The sequence below is a fragment of the Lampetra planeri genome, chromosome 37, assembly GCF_965212315.1.
Source record: "Lampetra planeri chromosome 37, kcLamPlan1.2.h2, whole genome shotgun sequence".
NCBI classification, from domain to species: Eukaryota; Metazoa; Chordata; class Hyperoartia; order Petromyzontiformes; family Petromyzontidae; genus Lampetra; species Lampetra planeri.
The window spans coordinates 6,618,221-6,636,705 of NC_136143.1; the positions used below are offsets into that span (position 1 = coordinate 6,618,221).

An 18,485-nucleotide genomic window follows, 5' to 3' on the forward strand; every position below is an offset into this window, starting at 1 on the left:
ATATTTTTCTTCTGCAGTTTTCATAAAAAATGCAATATTTGATATCTCTAAAACCTGACCGTTGGAATACCTTATGCCAGAAAAAGTGTGTTGACCAGTGTTATTGATGAATCGACGCATCCTTATATCCCTCCTATAAACCTCCCCCTCTACTCTACCCTTTCCACACCTTATCTCCCATCTCGTCCCTGCAGGCACTGCTCAAGCTGTGGGACGCGTATGGAAACGGGCTGGCGCACAAGGACGTGCTGACATACACGGAGCTGGTGCTGGACTCGCAGGATCAGCTCGTGGAGATGAACCGGCTGCCCGGGGGCAATGAGGTACCGCCATGCGCAGTGGCCACCGCCACTGTTACCGTGCCACAGCTGTGACTGACGATAGTTTTATTTTTCTACGACCTAATTGTATGGAGTGCCACACACCCCTCCACATTGTGCTCTTGTCCGTTCTGAGTTTTGGTTCCTTGTTGTGCCGTTGCTGGCCAGATCGGCATGGTGGCGTGGAAGATGTGGCTGAGGACTCCGGAGTACCCGCAGGGTCGGACTGTGGTGGTCATTGCCAACGACCTTACGCATCGCATTGGCTCATTCGGGCCGCAGGAGGACCTGTTGTTCCAGCAGGCATCGCAGCTGGCGCGTACAGATGGTGTGCCACGCATCTACATCGCCGCCAACAGCGGTGCGCGCCTCGGCCTAGCTGAAGAGATTCGGCACATGTTTAACATCGCCTGGGTCGACCCCAATGACCCCTACAAGGTGAGGCGAAGGGTCTGAGCGTGTGTGTGTATGTGTGTGTGTGTCGTGTGGTGACGTCACCGCCACTTAGTGGCGAATGGCGGTTGTTGTTGTTGTTGTGTCGTGTGGAGGGTGCGTTGTGTTTAAGGCATGTTATAATTGACATTTAGAAGGCGCAATTCATCTAGGGATCTCAATGGGTCATGCACGAAGTTAGGTGAAACAGGTGAGTCTTTCGAGAAATCTAAACAGGGTAGGTGAGCTTGCTTGTCTAACCACTGGTGGGAGGGCATGTTGAAATTGTTGAACGTGTGTAAAATGTGCAGCCTTAGATTCAAGGCCGAGACCCACATGGCCATGTCCAGGAGCTGTTAGTTGAGGCCAAAAAGCACAAAGCCGGGGGAGTTTTAGGTCAGGGCCTCAGTCAAGGCTGGATCCTCTAGGCTGAGGCCACTGTCAAGGCTTGGTGCCTCTAAGCCAAGTCCCTGGAACAAGGTCACACCACCAAAGGCAAGATCAAGGATAAGATCTAAGAAGGTGTCTTTGAGCTGGTCTCGAGGACGCTGTGTGTCATGCCCAATGTGTGTTGCGTGGAATATATGTCGTGTCGAATTGATATCCAGCCAGGTGGCGAAGTGGCAGAGTAGCAGTCTTAGGATCAGAAGGAAGATCAGGAATTCAGCTAACAGTCACGGTCATATGTAAAGACTCGTGTCCACCGTATGAATGCGAAATTTCCACCACTGGCTCATGCCTATTGTTTGAATTTGAATATGACGATGCTTAATACAATTTCCATATGATTTGATCAATAGGATAACCTCAATATGTGTATTGTCTTACGCCAAAATAAATTAACGTATTCAAAGGACATGTGCTGTCAGCTGTGACGACGTGTGTCACTGCTGATAGCTTTGACAACACGCGTGTATTATGCATGTGATGTAATGAATCATCTCCACAGCTTCACTGCTCCCCCCATGCCCCATGCATGATTCAATAGATTTTCATGATTCATGGTCACACTTAATTTATGGATCAATTAATTTTGTCCCTTTTGAACTGCCTCATTTTGATTGTCTGTCCAGTGTTTTCCATCTGTACTGTCTGCCTCGTTGGTTCCATTGGCAAACAAAACTGCGACTGGAGAATAACATTTGCATGAATCATAAATAATGCACTCAGTGCAAGACAATGAACATAACAATGTATTGTTATCTTCTTGGTTCTTTCGGTAAAGTCACGTAGAATGGAAATAATAAAATAATAAAAATAAAACATAATTAAATAATTCTCACGACGTTTCGGCCACAACGCAAGCAGCCGTCCTCAGGTGGAGAACAGGTCTGTCGAGAAGACAGAGTCTGAATGACACACCCCAGGCTTGGAGCGACTATTTAAGCTGGGATGGAGGGGCGAAGAGCGCCTTGACAAAATAATTTACATATCAAGAGGAATTTTGCATATTTATGGAAATGCAAATTATTTTGTCAAGGCTCCTCCATCCCAGCTTAAATAGTCGCTCCAAGCCTGGGGTGTGTCATTCAGACTCTGTCTTCTCGACAGACCTGTTCTCCACCTGAGGACGGCTGCTTGCGTTGTGGCCGAAACGTCGTGAGAATTATTTAATAATGTTTTATTTTTTATAATTTTATTATTTCCATTCTACGTGACTTTACCGAAAGAACCAAGAAGATGAATCCCTGCAGTCACGAAAGCTTTAAATCGAAATTTTATGTATTGTTATGTTATGCTCGATTACTTGGTTATATGCCTGGTGGATATAATTCCCAAATTCGCCCATCTGCCCAGAGTTTCAAGTACCTGTACCTGACCCCTCAAGACTATAAGAAGGTCAGCGCTCTCAACTCCGTTCACTGTGAGCACATCGAGGATGAGGGGGAGTCCAGGTAATGCCCTCGGTCGTCCCCCTCCACAGGAAATTGTCTTTGTTAACAGAGCTCTTAGGCTACTTATTACTATGCCCAGGAAATCATCTCTCTGTCCATCTATCTGTCTGTCTGCCAGACATGTGAAGTGATTGATATGTTAGTAAGAAAACTATAAATCCGTAAAACTGTCACCATGAAACTTACTTCACAGCTTACCATTACCAAGAACCAGATCTGTATAGTTTATGGACAAGATTGGCAATGAAATACCTTTTAGGAAGTCTGTTACAAAAACTATATGTAACATTGCAATCTAGTATAGTTAGCGAGCGTGCATTAGTATACAAGCACACTGGTGTTCATCACATTTTCTGAAGGGCCCTGTGCATTCAAGTTCAAGAAATCAAAAGTGTGCATACGGCGCATTGTGTATTTTTTTTTACACGCGGATAATTTGGCCACGCATTGTATACAAATATAAACATTTTATTAAACTGCTTGGCTTGGCCATCACGCTTCACATATATCGCTTTCAAAATGTACAATGTTCCTGCTGCTGCATGCCATCATGGCGGGGTTGGAAGATTGGGGGGCAGGACAAGAGTTGGTGGGAAGTGAGGGGGTGGCAGGGTGAAGCACTGGCGGTGATGGCTACCCTTTCTGTATTTTACACTAAGTGTGGCCTTTACAAATAGATGACCACTTGTTCAGCGAAAGTTCATTATGGTAATAAAAATGTGAGCACATTTGGCCATTACACCGCATTGACCTTTTCAAAATGCTGGTTTTACGGTGAGGTGTAACGCGTTTATTCATGAGTGCTCCGCACCTCCCGGGCAGTGTTTACGCTTTTAGCTGGCAGCCTATTGCAGCGCTGCATATTCCGCGTTCAAATTGGCACCGATTAGGATCAGTGATTTGCAAAAAAAAAAGCGAAAAAGTAGCATACGTGGTGTGTAAGTGATGATGGTAGCAACCGTAGCAAGTAAGTGCTGAGCTGTGCCTAAAATATTCATGATTAATCTGCACTGCGTGTAATGTACATGCACAGCCCTTCATCGATTCACTGCTGGATGAGAACCTCCACATGCTGTGTGGGTCATGAGCATGATGACCATACTTTGCTCGGCTAGTCAGTGTGGGTTGGTGGAGCCAGGGAGCAAAGAGTACACTATAACAATGTTTTTTTGCTGCACTGACCTCTACTGCCCAACCACATTGCTCTGAAGCTGTCGATGACAACCATTTTTTTATGCGAACACGATCCAGGCTCAACCTATACTTCGCTTTTGAGCTCTTGTGAGATCGGGGTGCATTCTGGGTGGTGTTTTCACAGGTGCCGAACTGAACACTAATTGCAAATTATCCACCCTGCAGGTACAAAATCACTGACATCATCGGCAAGGAGGAGGGCCTTGGTGTAGAGAGCCTGCGTGGATCTGGCATGATCGCCGGGGAGAGTTCCCAGGCCTACGAAGAGATCATCACTATCAGCTTGGTAAGATGCCATCTACCCCAAAACACTCATAAATTACAACCTGGCCACACAAGATAGCTGAAAGAAGTGGCTTATTGTATGTGGGAATTCAAAGTAGCCAAATAATCTACATGCATGTTTCTAAATGTGGAGGGCATAATCGCAGGAACCCAGGCAAAAATACATATGACCGCAGGGAGAGAACACGCGAACTCCAAATAGGCAGGGATTGTCAGGGTCGGGATCAAACCCACAACCTCTTTCGTACCTAACCAGGGAGATAACATCATCTCACCGTGGCAAATTGTTATACTGGAACATCCCCACGTTGATACCCATGACACTGGTAATTGGTGATTATACCTCCAGATGTCGTGTCCATTACCTATGATAGACATAAGCAGGGATTCATTTCGCAATGAATATTTTCCTGATCATTTTTGGACTTGTGCAGATGGCACGTGACTAGTAGTATCAGCCATGACAAAAATGTACGTTGAATGTGATGTGCTGTGTACATGAATATTTAGTCATACCCTGGGTGTTAAGGATTGGTGGTACCTTGAGGTATTGCGATGCCAGTGTTGTGATCTCAGAAGGGCTATTATTATGATTATCATCATCATTGTCAATTACCAAGGTTTATTCATTTCTGGACAAAGGCTGAATAAAGAGCTCCCTGCGCAGTTTCCATCCCTCATGGTCCTACAGTGCCACAACCTATCTTACTCCTGCGCATGGGCTGATCTTATCACTTCATCTCCTCGGCGGTTGTCCTCGTGAACACACGAGTTCTTATACACCATGCGGTGCATACAGACTTAACTTTGCATACACCAAGCTCCCAAGCGGCGGGAATAAGTTGTTGTGGATGAGTGTTTGCGGGCGCGCTCATGCCCCAGTGTAGGTGCACGCACCTGGTCTTTGTGTGCAATGCGCGCCCCTGTATGTTTGCACACACTTGCCTGAAGGCATCTACGCAATGATGGCGATCACTCGGTGTGGTAGTATAGTGGTTAGCGCACTGCTTTACGAACTCGGCGACCCAAATGAAATTCCCGCTCACGACCAATAACATTGGTGAATTATTTACGTAGAGATCTCTCATGCAGAATAACATAAGGATATTGTTTACTTATCATCAGGTGCGTGTAGCGTGTAACAACTTAAATTGAAAGGAGAATATTGGTAAATGTGCAAGGCAGACAGTGGTGGATCGCAGCTACTGTCACAATGCAACCCTGCTGAAGGGAATTACCCAAGTGCTCAGTCTACTGTGAAGGTGAAGTTTAAAGGGTTTGCAACTCTATTGGAAAGAATAGATCATGGACCCAGAGTGCTAATGCCTTTGCCAAAATTTGGCAAGACTAATTTGAAATTTAAAGTTATTTCGCTGCAGGGGGTGAACACCTCTGTAAATGAGGTAATGGGTGAGATTCACATCTTAAAAAAAATGGGTGTAAATCGGTTGCTTTCTGTGATGTCTCCCTTGTCCTATTCATATCTCGCATTTAGAGCAATTTCATGACGTCCGCCAAAGTGGCTGAAACCAATTGGGGACCGTGGGCTGGAGATGCAACGTAAATATGCATCGATTAATTTATTGATGCCAAATTTAATGCTCAGGATGCTAGAATCAAATCGTTAATCACTATCTATTATGCACATATATATGTTCATTATATTATCATGTTACATGTAGGCAAATAGAGTGAACACAACTGTGTGATATAGATTTTAAAATCTTTTTGAAACAATATATAAATGAGATGTAAAAATGAAACTAAAATAATCCTTTCTTGAAAAAAAAAATCCTCTCATCACTCAACTCCCCTCCATACACACTCCAACATCTCCCTTCTCATTTTACGCTACTCCCCTGTCATTCCAGCAACCGTGGTTTTCTGTCGAAGTCCTCAGTCAACCTTCTTTCAAATAGGAGGTCACTCGTTCCCCCGCTCATTTTCATCTGTTCCGCACACTGTGTGGTTTGTGGGTGTAATTTACCATACTTCACCACATTGGTCAGTGCAGGAGCATAGATTAACATTGCAACAATGAAGTTGTGCATGGTGATCATTCACCCAAACGATATCCAGGCTCAACCCAGCACAGCCTCTGAGATCTGGCCCATTCTGGGTGATTCATTCTCATGATGATTAAATGTAATTGGGCATTGCGTTATTAGCACAGCGGTGTCGCCAAACTGATTACTCATCCCGTGTACACAGGGCATTTTTACCCCTCAGGTTAAACATATGATTCTAGCTTTTGCTATCAAGGTCAGAGTCTCTCACCTCTGTGAGGGACCGACCTGGCGGTGTTCATGTGTTGGTTTGAGTGGTTTTTTTTGCAGGTGTTTCAAGTTGACATCTATCGATGTAAAAACACTCCCCTTGGGCTGGCACGATACCGTCGTCATCATTTGCGTCGCGTTAGGATGCGTTAACCAACACAAGCAATTGGTTTCAGGTGGCAGGGGAGGAAATCCGTCAAGACTTCATACGCCAGAGTTTTAACAGGTCCATGGCGAGGCCGCTTTAATTAAATTGTGACCATTAGCCTGGGAAGATGAAACTCGCCTCCTCACGCCAACCCACCCTCACTCGCTCTCCACTCACCCGCCGATCCACCGCCCCCTACTCTCCCCCCCGCCACCCCCCATCTTTGCACTAACAGGTCCACTTATGGGCGAGAGTATTGATTCCGGCCGTTACATTTACTCCTTTATCCATTACGTCTGGGTATGGGTTACGGCCAGAGCTGCCGTATCCACGTGGGGACCATTTACTCAGACTGATGCCTCATTAAATGACAAAAGGTTCATTGGTCTTCAGCACACACGCACGCACACGCACGCACACAGGCACGGGCTGGTAATGTTACGAGTAGTGTACCCACTAGGAATATAACAATTCACTCACCCTCCCCGCCAACCCCTTCCCCCAATCTTCCACCGGCGATTCGATGAATTGTCACAATTCCTGGTTGCGGTTTGATTCGAGAAATATTTTTTTTGTGTTATTTTAAATAACTCCATCGTATTGCTAACTTATTTTTTTCTACGGCTAAACTAGTGATAGTTGTATTTATTTATTTCCCATCTACACACAAAGCCACTGTCGCAGCCCGCTTCGCGTTTTGTTTGCGTCTTTTCTTGCCTTTCGACAGTTTAATTGCATTTGTTGGTGGAAGTTTACGCATAGAAAACAAACACAAACAAACAACTGGGATGGTTGAACGGAGCCTGCTGTTGCATTCATTTATGACACATCTTGGTACTGTGCCGGGTGACATATGCTATCATGCTTGGAGGTATATCTGGGGTATCTTGTTTAGGCAGCTGTAATTTTTTATTTCCCCCCGCTCAGTGACAGGTGCCACACCGAGCGATCAGCATCAGTGTGTAACTGATCCAGCTGCATCACAACTGTTATCTGCGCTGTCACTGTGCGCGCGCGCGCCCGCGCCCCGCGCACACATGCAGACACGCGGCGAAACGCGTATCTTATACAAATGGTTAAAATGAAAATGGTTGAAATGCGGTCATTCGTTTTTTTCATGCCCCTGACTGCTTGATCAGTATCGGTGCTCTCTCACGCGCACACTCTTACCCGGGTCCAACATCGTGTAATTTCCCATTATCTCAGACGTTACAACGTCCGGTCTGAAAATTCGTTTTGTCTTTGTTGTAATGATTAATTGTTACCAGAGACAAAAAAAAAACCGTTGCGTTTTTTGGATTACTGTAATCTTTCTTTGTTATTTAAATTCTGATGTGTGTTTATTCTAACAGAGAAGGTGATTGTGGCTGTCTAGTTCCTACTGCTGGTGGGAATATTGTACTTATAAAATGTATAAATTCATTATTTTTATATAGTATTAATTAATTTAGCCAACAGATAATTTAAGTGTTATTTTTTTCCTTGTGACATAATTGTTCGTGTAAGAATTGAATGAAAACAGGATTGTTGCACATTCCGGGCCAGTAGATGGAATAAGGGATATTTCTTGTATACAGTCTATCGTTATCATCATCAATAACAACCACCATTATCCATAAACCTTATTATTTTGCATATAGTTTCTGTCCTTCAAATGATCAGCGATTGTTTGTAAAATCTGCAAAATGCCCATCACGACAGCAAGTCTCTTTTGGCGAGGGTGATATGTGGAAAATCCAACTGGAAGGTAGATGCTTAAACAAAACAGTTTTCATTATTCTTTGCCAATGAATGAATTTGTGCAAGAAATAAAGAGAACAAAATAAATAACATTTTTATCTAGTGGAGAAAAGATTATGTACTGTTCATCATCAAAAAGATAAAATAATAATCAGCAGCATAGTATTAGTTGAGAATAGGTATTATCATAGTCAGCCATGCTATTCTCATCATCGTAATAATAATTCAATTACCTACTATAATCACCCAGATATGTCTGTCCGTCCCGCACGTGACGTCACTCCACATGAGGCCCACCCCCTCATTAATATTCATGAATGGGTGGATTTTTACACTAACGCAGAGGGAGGTCGAGCTGAATGAAATAATTTATTATGCAAAGTCGCTTCAAATGTGACGTTTCTTTACAAAAAGTGACGGTAAAAAATAAATCTATGCGGCACAGTGCTACATCCGTGCGTGATGTCACTGCAAAGAGGCCCCTCCCCCCTTCATTAATATTCATGCCCGCGTGTAAATTTACACTAACGCACAAGAAGGTCGCGCACTCCACATGCAGCACCCCTCCCCTCAATAATCATCATCAGCGGGTGACGTCACTCCACATGCCGCACCCCTCCACAATAACCATTAGTGGGTGACGTCACTCCACATGGGGCAACCCCCCCCCCCCCCCCTCAATTATCATGAGCTGAAAATGTTACTATTTAATATTTCAGATTTACTACAATATACACCCGTCCTTGGACGGGCAAAAAAGCTAGTTTATAATATATTCCGTGGAATTTACTGCTATATTTGTTGTCAGAGAAGGCCCCTTCATCTGCTTCCTATTCACACTAAGTGGCACCTCTTCTCACATGCCTTGCAAAGAGTGTTCGTCACATGTCAGGAAAACGAAACATTTAATTACTTGGAGCTGCAATTAGCCGAATTAGATGACAAAGCAAATTTAATATGATTGGAGTTTTGGCGCAGTCATTGATGATGACCAGCTTAAACCATAAGCAATTCATGATTCACCACCCCCACGATTTATTTCAAATGCCAACTATTTGAATATAATTGTGAATAACTGATTATCACATTTGTAACCCATGCCCACTGTTGTCTCGTGGTTCTGGCCATGATCTTCACCTCACCACATGAGACAATAATTAAATCAAATAGTAAAAGTTCGGTAGTCCTCTGCGTCGTATTATTGTTGTAGCTGTTAGGGGCCATCCATTTAGTACATACGCATGGAGGGGGGAGGGTTAACCCAAATGCGTACGCTTGCGTATGTGGGGTCTACTGACAATGTACGTACGCATAGGAAACAGGGGTGAAGCCTCGATAATAATTTGCCTACATTGGCCTTCAAATGAGTTAGATAGTCCGGCGGTGGGCTATCTGTTTGCTTAAACGCGTTAATATTGTTAATCCTTTATTGTTTCTGCGTGGATTAAATATCGGCCGATTCGGGGGGGGGGGGGGGGGTGCATCAAGCGTACGTACAGGGGTGGGGGGGGTGTAAAAAGTACGCGTGCGTACAGGGAGGGGAGAGGGGTTAAGTTTTGATAGATTTTTTCGTATATACTAAATGGATGGCCCCTTACGGCTCTTTTTGATGTTGCAGCACGCCACACTGTTTCAGCATTTCACTTGGCTCCCATATCCTAAGTCCTTAGTCTCGTTGAGCACTGTTGAGGATACGTACATGACCTAGCGGGTCACCAGAGTCATCGCAAGAGACATAGAGCCGAAGCCAGAATCCAATGCGGAGTACGACCGAACTTTGGCAATGTGATTTAATGATAACTACCGCTGTGTTCTCGGTGAAGTTTGTGGCCAGAAGAGCGAGACACAGTGGGCTTGGGTTACACATGCATGATATAATGTCTGTATAGTAGATGTATTTGGTCAATTAATACTTGCATCTTTATGCCACAATTAGACAATCAACTCGCAATGCTTCTGAACTTGGTTTAATCACCGGTGGCTGAAACCCAGATTTGAACCCAGGAACCTGACGATGTACAGTTTTTGGATTGTTTTGTTCCTGATTTTCCTTTCTGTTCTGTAACCAGGTCCCAATGGAAAATGAGTGTGCATTGCCCAGTGGGTTTCACCTGTGCTGAAACAAAACCTAAACCTAAGGAATGATATTCATCACTGCTTTTGTTGTTATTGTTTCGTTTTATTTGTGCGCAGGTGTCTTGTCGCGCCATTGGAATTGGGGCCTACCTGGTGAGGCTGGGTCAGAGGGTCATCCAGGTGGAGAACTCCCACATCATTCTCACGGGGGCAGCCGCCCTCAACAAGGTGAGAGAGCGACGTGAACAGAAGCCGACTTGGCAACGAGGTTGCGGGTGGGTTGGGGGGCACACTAGCCAATACAACTCAAGTTATACCCATAGAACTCAAACCATACAAGACAATCAGACCCTAGTCCTCATAATGTGGACTACACTGGCCAACCAAACACACTAGCCAAACAACAGTCACACTCATAATCATGCTAACCAACCAAACTCTAACCTATCCTTACCTATGGCCTTAACTATACTAGCCAAATAGACTCCACCCCATCCTTAACCACACTAGCCAACCAGATACTAGCCCTCCCCCTAACCCTAGCTACACTATACACCCAGGTACTCTTCATGTCCCGAACCCTAGTCACATTATCCACGCAGAAACCAGCCTTACCCCTAATCCTAGCCCTGCTGCTGATCCAAACCCTAACCTCCGGTGTTTTGCCAAGTCCCCTTTTGACTTTTTGTTTAATTTGAATTTAGCTGCTCACAGGTCTTTTAATGTTTTAAGTTTTAATTATCTTCCAGTCAACTCGTATAGCCCAGTGGCGCTGTTATCGTCATCATGTCTTGAGACAACTAAACTTTCACTTGGAACTCTTCACAATTTGGAATCTAACATCACATTGTCCGTGACGCAGTCTCTGGAACATGGCTTCAAAACACCATTCATGATGGTACTCATTAATGATGATTCATGGTTAGGGTACCCCAGGTTTTATCCTTTAGAGCTGGGCTTAGCTAAATTCACTGTTTTACGTAACATTTATTGTCATTGTCATTATGTAGTTACGGGCGACCGGGCTGAACCCTTTGAGTCCCTGCTCTTGGTAACTTGGTTTAAGTGCTCGTCACTGAAACCTGATTTAAAACTCATGACCTCAGGGTTGTTAGCTCAGTGCTGTGAATTGGCCAATATGTGCCTCGACAGTGAGTTTACTTATATGAGTCTCAAGACGTCCTCTTGATTTTTTTCCAATTGCACATTATTGAATAATTAATGTCTATCAATTATACAGCATTGTTAGCATTCATTCTTAAATGTGTTGTACAATTTACAGGGCGTTTAATGCCCATTCTACTTTGTTTTGGCATTTTTACGCTGTGTACTTAATTAAGCTTGGTATCTCCCTTGAAAACAAACAGTAATTATGAAAGAAAAAAAATTCATCGAGCTTTGTCAATCCAGAAGCGTCATCTTCCAATACTTCACCACACTGGTCAGTGCGGGTTGGTGAAGAAGGAGCCCCAGAACTGAATCAGAGATTGCACGCCACTGATGTTAGCCGTGGTCGAGAATCAGCCTTGGGCTTTGTTTTTCACGTGACACTGTGCTGACAACTGCACCACCACTTCTCCCCAATGCAACTATTACCTGGTCATAAATGGGTAAATAAATGCAAAAGTTGGTGATGCTATGTTGACGGTGGTGCACACGCACATTTCTCAGATTTCTCAGGAATGTAGGGCAGTTAAATTATTTTTGTTGAAATAGTAATTGGGCCCAGCAATGCATTGCAAAGTCGTGCCTTTTGGCTAGCAATCGAAGAAAGACAATCACTGCATCACTCACTTTCAGGTACGCTTCTGCGGCCGTCTGGAACGCTCTTCCTTCAATATTAGGGAAGCCACTGGAGCTATGCAATTTTTAATATATGTTGAAAAGTAATTTCTTTAGAACTAGTTTTTGTCTTTAATTTGTTGTCCTTCCTCTGCACCTCCAGTTAGCACGGTTGGCTAAGTATGGTGCAAAAGAAGTTCAACATACATAGATTGTGCCTTTTCCAGACAAGAACTAACCTTCCAACAAAGAAATGTACCAGAAAAAAAATATATAAATGGCATTATTTAGTAATACGTTTTGCTTTATGGAAGGTGTGTCTGTTACTCAACAAGCTACTATTAGGTAACTATTTATATGCCAATTTAAGAAGGCTATACCGAAAAAAAAATTCTTATCAGGCCCCATACTGTTAAGTGCAATCTGCAACTATTATTTTCCACTCTATCTCTATGGGCACTCTATCTACGTGCGATGAAGAAGGGCCATTGCCCAAAACATCACCTTTTAAATGTATTTATTTTTAAGGCCACAGTGTTATTGACGAATGTGTTAAAACATTTACACATCAATAAAAGTAATCTATGTACGTTCCAGATAGTTCTAACCCTAGTATGCAAATTCCAAACTGTATGAAAGTTCTGCTCCCAACACAACCCAATAAAACTTTTCCAGACGTTAAGCTTTGAGGCTATCTCAGTTAAGTGCAAAGCTTAATGGCATTGTATATACACAAAACACTCTTATGCATACTGTAGAGCATTCTGGGTAATAAAATAAATCAATGGCATTGTTTGATTACAGTCAGGATTAGTGTTGTGGTTAGTTAGCGTTAGCGCTCACATTCATGATTTTGTTAGTGCTATAAAATGCGTGTTGGAATAAGTTTAAGGTTAGGGCTGAGTGAAGGTGTTTAATGTCTTGGTCTGAATTACATTGAGGTTTCCCTCTTTCCAAAAATAAAGCCCTCATTCCAAAAATAAAGCCCTCATTCCCATTGGCCTTTATCCAGATGCGCTTGATTACAGTAATTTATTTTAATTTGGGTCAATTGTAGTTACAAATGTACGCATTTTTTTTACAATTTCAATCATGCTATCTTGTACATATGTTAGATGGCCGAGGATTGGTGACCAGTGACCTGAGGTTGATTTCCAGTCATGGCTAACGTCAATGACGAGTGACATTTGAACCAGTCCTGGCTCCCCCCGAACCCTGATTCACCAACCTCCACTAACCAAACAAACTCCCTTGATTGATACAGCATTGGAAGGCCTTAACAAATGCCTATCTGTAAATGATTACTTAATTTTTTTGGGGAGATATAAAAAAAATACTAAAATGCAATGACATTATTTTCAAAGCCGTGGTTAAAATACTACAATTATGTTTAGGATCCTGTAGTTTTTACTGTAATAAATAATGAATTGTAATTTGCAGCCCTTTGTGAATTGCACTGGTCGATGAAGGCATCTTCATGCCGTATCGATCGTGGGGTGAGGTTTTTTTTTTTACCATACTTCACCAAGCTGGGCAGTGTGGGTTCGTGAATTTCGGGCCCCGGTACAGATTCAGACACCACTTTCTACTGATGTTAGCCATGGCCAGGAATCAAACTCAGATTGCCGGGTTCATCGTGCATTACTCTAACCACTGCACTACCTCTCCACCCTGCTGTTAATGTATATTGCGGACATGACAAGATTGGAGCAGTGCCCTATTCTTTCTCAGAAGAAAAAGGGGGCATTGCCCAAAACGCTATCTTTGTAAGACGTTTGAGTCGTAAGGCACTGGTGTTATTAATGACGTTGGCGTGGAGGTATTTTCAGCCTCCGCGTGCAGACACAGCCCAGTGGTGCGAAATGCTAATGCAAACGGGGACACAGGAGGCAAGGGGCTGAGACGCAGCTAATAATATATAAACAAAACTAGACAAAAACAAAGAAACCCCACAACTACAAGGACAGCAAAATGAAATGAATGCGGACGCCACGGTGCAGGGATGGCGTGGAAGCAGAGGTAGTTAAAATGCTGAAGCGTTCGTTTGAGCCGATTGTAAAATGGAGCACGGCCACGGAGAGAAAATAAGATTCGCCGTAAAGGTCGCACAAGTTCAGCAGCTGAGGTTCACTGTAAATTGTAAAGGAATGTCTTTGTTGGAGCCAAGGATAAGCGTACGGGACGCAGAATATATAGCGGTTCCATTTGAATAAGTGGGAATTTTTTTTGCAGGATTTTTTTTTAGTTCTTAGATGAAACTTGACTTTATGCAGCCAAGTGTTGGTAGCGGAGGTGCCATTAACTTCCTACAGTCCCCGAGTCTTGTGGCAGCATTTAATCTGTGATGGATGTAACCTGGGCCCAGTGCCTTCCAACAGTAATGTCATCACGGGGGAAGGCATTACTCATGTAATACGCGCGTAACCTTAACTCAAACATGTAAATTACGGAGGAGGAAAACAAATTAAGACATTCATCCTGCCTGACAAAATTGCACTGTCGCCATCAGTCTTGCAACCTAGATGAATGTTGCCCCCGCTCCCGTAATTCCGTCCCTTGATTTTTATTTGCCGCGGTGTAAATGGTTTTCTCCCTGCGGCGTTTTGCTTGGTAGGCCAATCACGTCTGCGGCGCCACTCCAGCCGAGGCTGTCGCCCGCCGCACTGACTCATTGGCCGGGCCCTTTAGAAATGCGCGGAAGCGTGGAATACGTTTCCTCCCCCCTCCCTCCCGCCCTGAAAAAATTGCCACGAATATTTTTTTTATAATAATGATTCTATCTTTAATTTGCGGATATTGGAGCACAAAAGTAAGATCGGAATGGTGAATAGTTATCGTCATCAGAATCGTTTAAAATTGATGTGTTGGATACAATCATTTATTAATGCTTATTATGTTTTGTAACAACACAGGATTAATGAATTCTATCTACTGGGGAGATGACACGTCACTTGGGTTTCTTCAGGCAGAAACTCACTGGGTTGCTAGTTCGGTCCTTCCCGTGCCCTCCCTCAAGCTCTTCCGCATCCTGGCTCTTCTCTTGATTTGTGCTTGTGCTCTTTCTTCAGATTCCTTTAATTCACTTCAGCGTTACTATCTTTGAGAAAAATATAACAATAATTTCAATGAGCTTTTGTAGACTCTTTATCGCCCTTTCTCTCATCTCACTTTCTCCCTATATATATTCTTTAACCCTAACGTATTTTAAATGTTTTCTCTTTTGACGCCACCATTTCGTGCGCGTACCTTGGCCATGGACTATCTCCGGCACATCCCTATCCTTCATCACACATAACATTAGAGGGATTTTTTCTTTCCCTTTTTGGTCTTCATCAAATTGATAAAATTTCATCGCTCAAAATCCTTGAACCCCAAAGTACACTGCAGCCGTATGGCTAAAGATGTGCTATCCATAGCAAGCTTGCTTCAAGGTAAGACCTTTCCTATAATTGCCTTTTGGTTATGACAGCGGAAAATTGACTTTATAAAATAGTAACCTGCACATCATACAGTCGGGAAAAAATATTTTCACTTAGGGGTTGAAAGGTCAAATATGAAGAGGGTGAAGGGAGGATTTTTTTTTTTATAATTGTCAGTGGTTAGAACATTGTTCCCTTGCAGTTAAATGAATACCACTGCCTCTGGTTCCTCTTTTCGCCTCCTCGTAGCTACTCTCCACGGATCTCCCGTACACTCCCGTACACTCCCGTACTCTTCCATTCCGTGAGCTGCGGAGCGTGGAGTATTTTTTTCCCAACCGGTTCCAGCCAGATTGCCCGGCCTCCACTAAAGCCGAGCATCAATAAAACATACCGTTACATTGCCGGGCCTCATTTCTTCCTATTTCTCCCATTTCTATTTTAGTAGCCCTATATATACAATATATATATTGTTACAGTGCAATATGCCTTGCATATTATCATGTATAATTTAGTAATTTTCGGTACTTTATCAATCCACATGCAGCTTTCAGCATTAGAGGGGGATTTGTTTGACCATGGATTGGGGAATTTCGGGGCCCACGACTGGTTCAGACTTCACTCGCGACTGAGGTTAACCGTGACTCGGAGTCAAACTTTGATTGCCGGGTTCACGTCACGGTGTGCTAACCACTGCCCCACCGCTCCTTTTCAATATTACATACATCGTACATTATTTACTGTGTGTATCATAACAGTAAGATTTTATTAAACCACTCTTAAGACTTATTTTTAGGAGGATGCTGCTGAGGATTTTTGGCAATTAATGTTTTTGTTTATTTGATATCTGGGAGGAAATGAGAGTATGTACGCAGAGAAATCACATGCGTACGAGAGGAGAATACTCAAATCTCTACACACGCAGCTCTCAAACCTACTTTCACTGTTGCCTCTGACAGCCACCATCTCTTTGACATCATTTTTGTTGTCTCACACTTGATTACTCCATATTTTTTGCGATTCACCAGCCACACTTCAGAATTGCTCAGATTGCAGGCACGCATAGTCATTCCACCCAGCCAATATCAATTTCAGTATTTTTCTTGTTATGTCCTTTTATATATTGTGTGTATGGTTGCCTGTGTACATGCAGTTTATCGTTATTTTGACAGTAAACTTCGAGTGGGTTTTCCAGTAGTTACACCCAAGTTGTTTCTATTCACGTTTGTACACAATATATATGATGTAAAAATACAAGAATTCCCTCTTGTGATGGCGTTCACTTGTCATAGGCAGCCCGTAAAATAGAAAGAAGTCGTATTAAGCCACGCTGAAGTATAACAACTTCTTAATGCATGACAACAAAACATATCCTATCAGAACGAGACAACAAGATAAAGTTTAGCCGTGTTCCTTTTTGCGTGCTCAGATTATGCAGACGTCGCTGTAATGTGTGCGCTAAAACATTTTTGAATAAATCTGGCACAGACGCACATTTGTTCAAGGTGCGCGTATTAGTGAGAGCTGAACAATTCCGTGAGCTCATTTGTAAATAATGGACGGAATGCGCCTCGCAAATAAAATAAAACACAACAAATGCAGCGTTGCAAGTTCACGTGCAATACGCCCGACTAATTGCCAATTATGACACTTCTTGCTCAGGTGTAGACGTCCCATCTGCGATTGTATTTAATTGTCTAGTTGGTAGACATCCCGACGGTCGCAGTTCAGCTTGACTGCTGATCGCCGCTCAAGACCAACTGCCGCGGAAGATACGTCTTCTTATTTACAAATCTTGATTGTATTAATTTTATCGCATTTCAATACATTTCTATTTGTGAAAATATAGACATTTTCCCCGTAAATATTTACACCTTGGTGTATTTTAATGTGAACAGGATCGATTCAATATATAGTTTTATTCATTGTTTTGCAACATTGTAGATATGTCAGAAACTTTCAATTAAACACACAAACACCGATTCAACGTTGTAGTTGGCCAAATACTCAATGTCAATGCAGGACTCTTTTTAAAATGTTTTCAGTGTAAGTATTGTTTTTATAAACATATCATCAGCAGCAGCCATGGTCAATCCACTGGATGAAGTCCTCCCCAAGCTCCTGAGATGTAACAAAACACCTAGCACCTGCACACAAACTGATTTAATCGCTCCATCTCTTCAATAGAAATCCGATATCTTGCCTCCCTGGCTGCCACTCCTTTATTTTTTATTATGAAAAAAAACCAACATTGGTATAATAACAATTATTATATATTCTATTTGGATTTGCACTTTGAAGCAATGTGTTGCTGTTGCGAATAATGTCACAGAGTCTTTAAAAAACCTGGGTTATGGAGAGTCTTTAAGTTTCATTTTTTCATTTCATTTATTTGGTATAGCCCTCTTGAATCGGGTGCAAAAAACAAAAACATGAACAAGAAAACATCTTAAAGTGACTACGCGCAAATAGAATAATCCAGGAAAAAACAGCAAAATCTTCCAGAAAAAGCACCGTACACCACGGCCTGGTAGATGGGGCCCGCTGGTTTTCCCCGCAGAATTTCCTGGGTGTCAACTCTCTTGCCGACGAGTGCACTGACCTCCAGACTAAAACAAAGAAAAAAATCCTTAACCGGTGTCTCTACAAAAAAAAATCAAATTTGCTCATTTTAATTTTCCTCCAATGTCGTTTGCTCAGTTAGCCAGTACAGCGGTATTGATTTCGAAATATTAAACGTGCTCTTTTTAAAAAATAAAGTCGAATTCTGATTTAAAGCGTGACGGAGAGCCCCGCTTGTGGTTATAAAATGCATAATTTTGCGACAAATTCTGAACAGCAACGAGTTAAGGGCGATTAGAAAAGTGTGTAGCGTTTTAAATCAGGCGAGCTGAATGATTGCTGCTGGGAGAGTCCTT

The 18,485-nt window shown here is 42.9% G+C and overlaps 1 protein-coding gene across 6 annotated transcripts in view; it reads left to right on the forward strand.

Moving 5' to 3' along the window:
* The window catches only part of ACACA (acetyl-CoA carboxylase alpha), a 208,988-nt gene that overhangs the window by 109,319 nt on the left and 81,184 nt on the right, over positions 1 to 18,485 (forward strand). For all 6 annotated transcript variants that reach the window (XM_078611909.1, XM_078611906.1, XM_078611910.1 and 3 more), the window contains 5 exons: positions 195 to 323; positions 489 to 758; positions 2,550 to 2,647; positions 4,007 to 4,127; positions 10,484 to 10,594. In XM_078611909.1, coding sequence (XP_078468035.1) covers positions 195 to 323; positions 489 to 758; positions 2,550 to 2,647; positions 4,007 to 4,127; positions 10,484 to 10,594 — 729 coding nt within the window. The remainder of the gene's footprint in view (positions 1 to 194; positions 324 to 488; positions 759 to 2,549; positions 2,648 to 4,006; positions 4,128 to 10,483; positions 10,595 to 18,485) is intronic.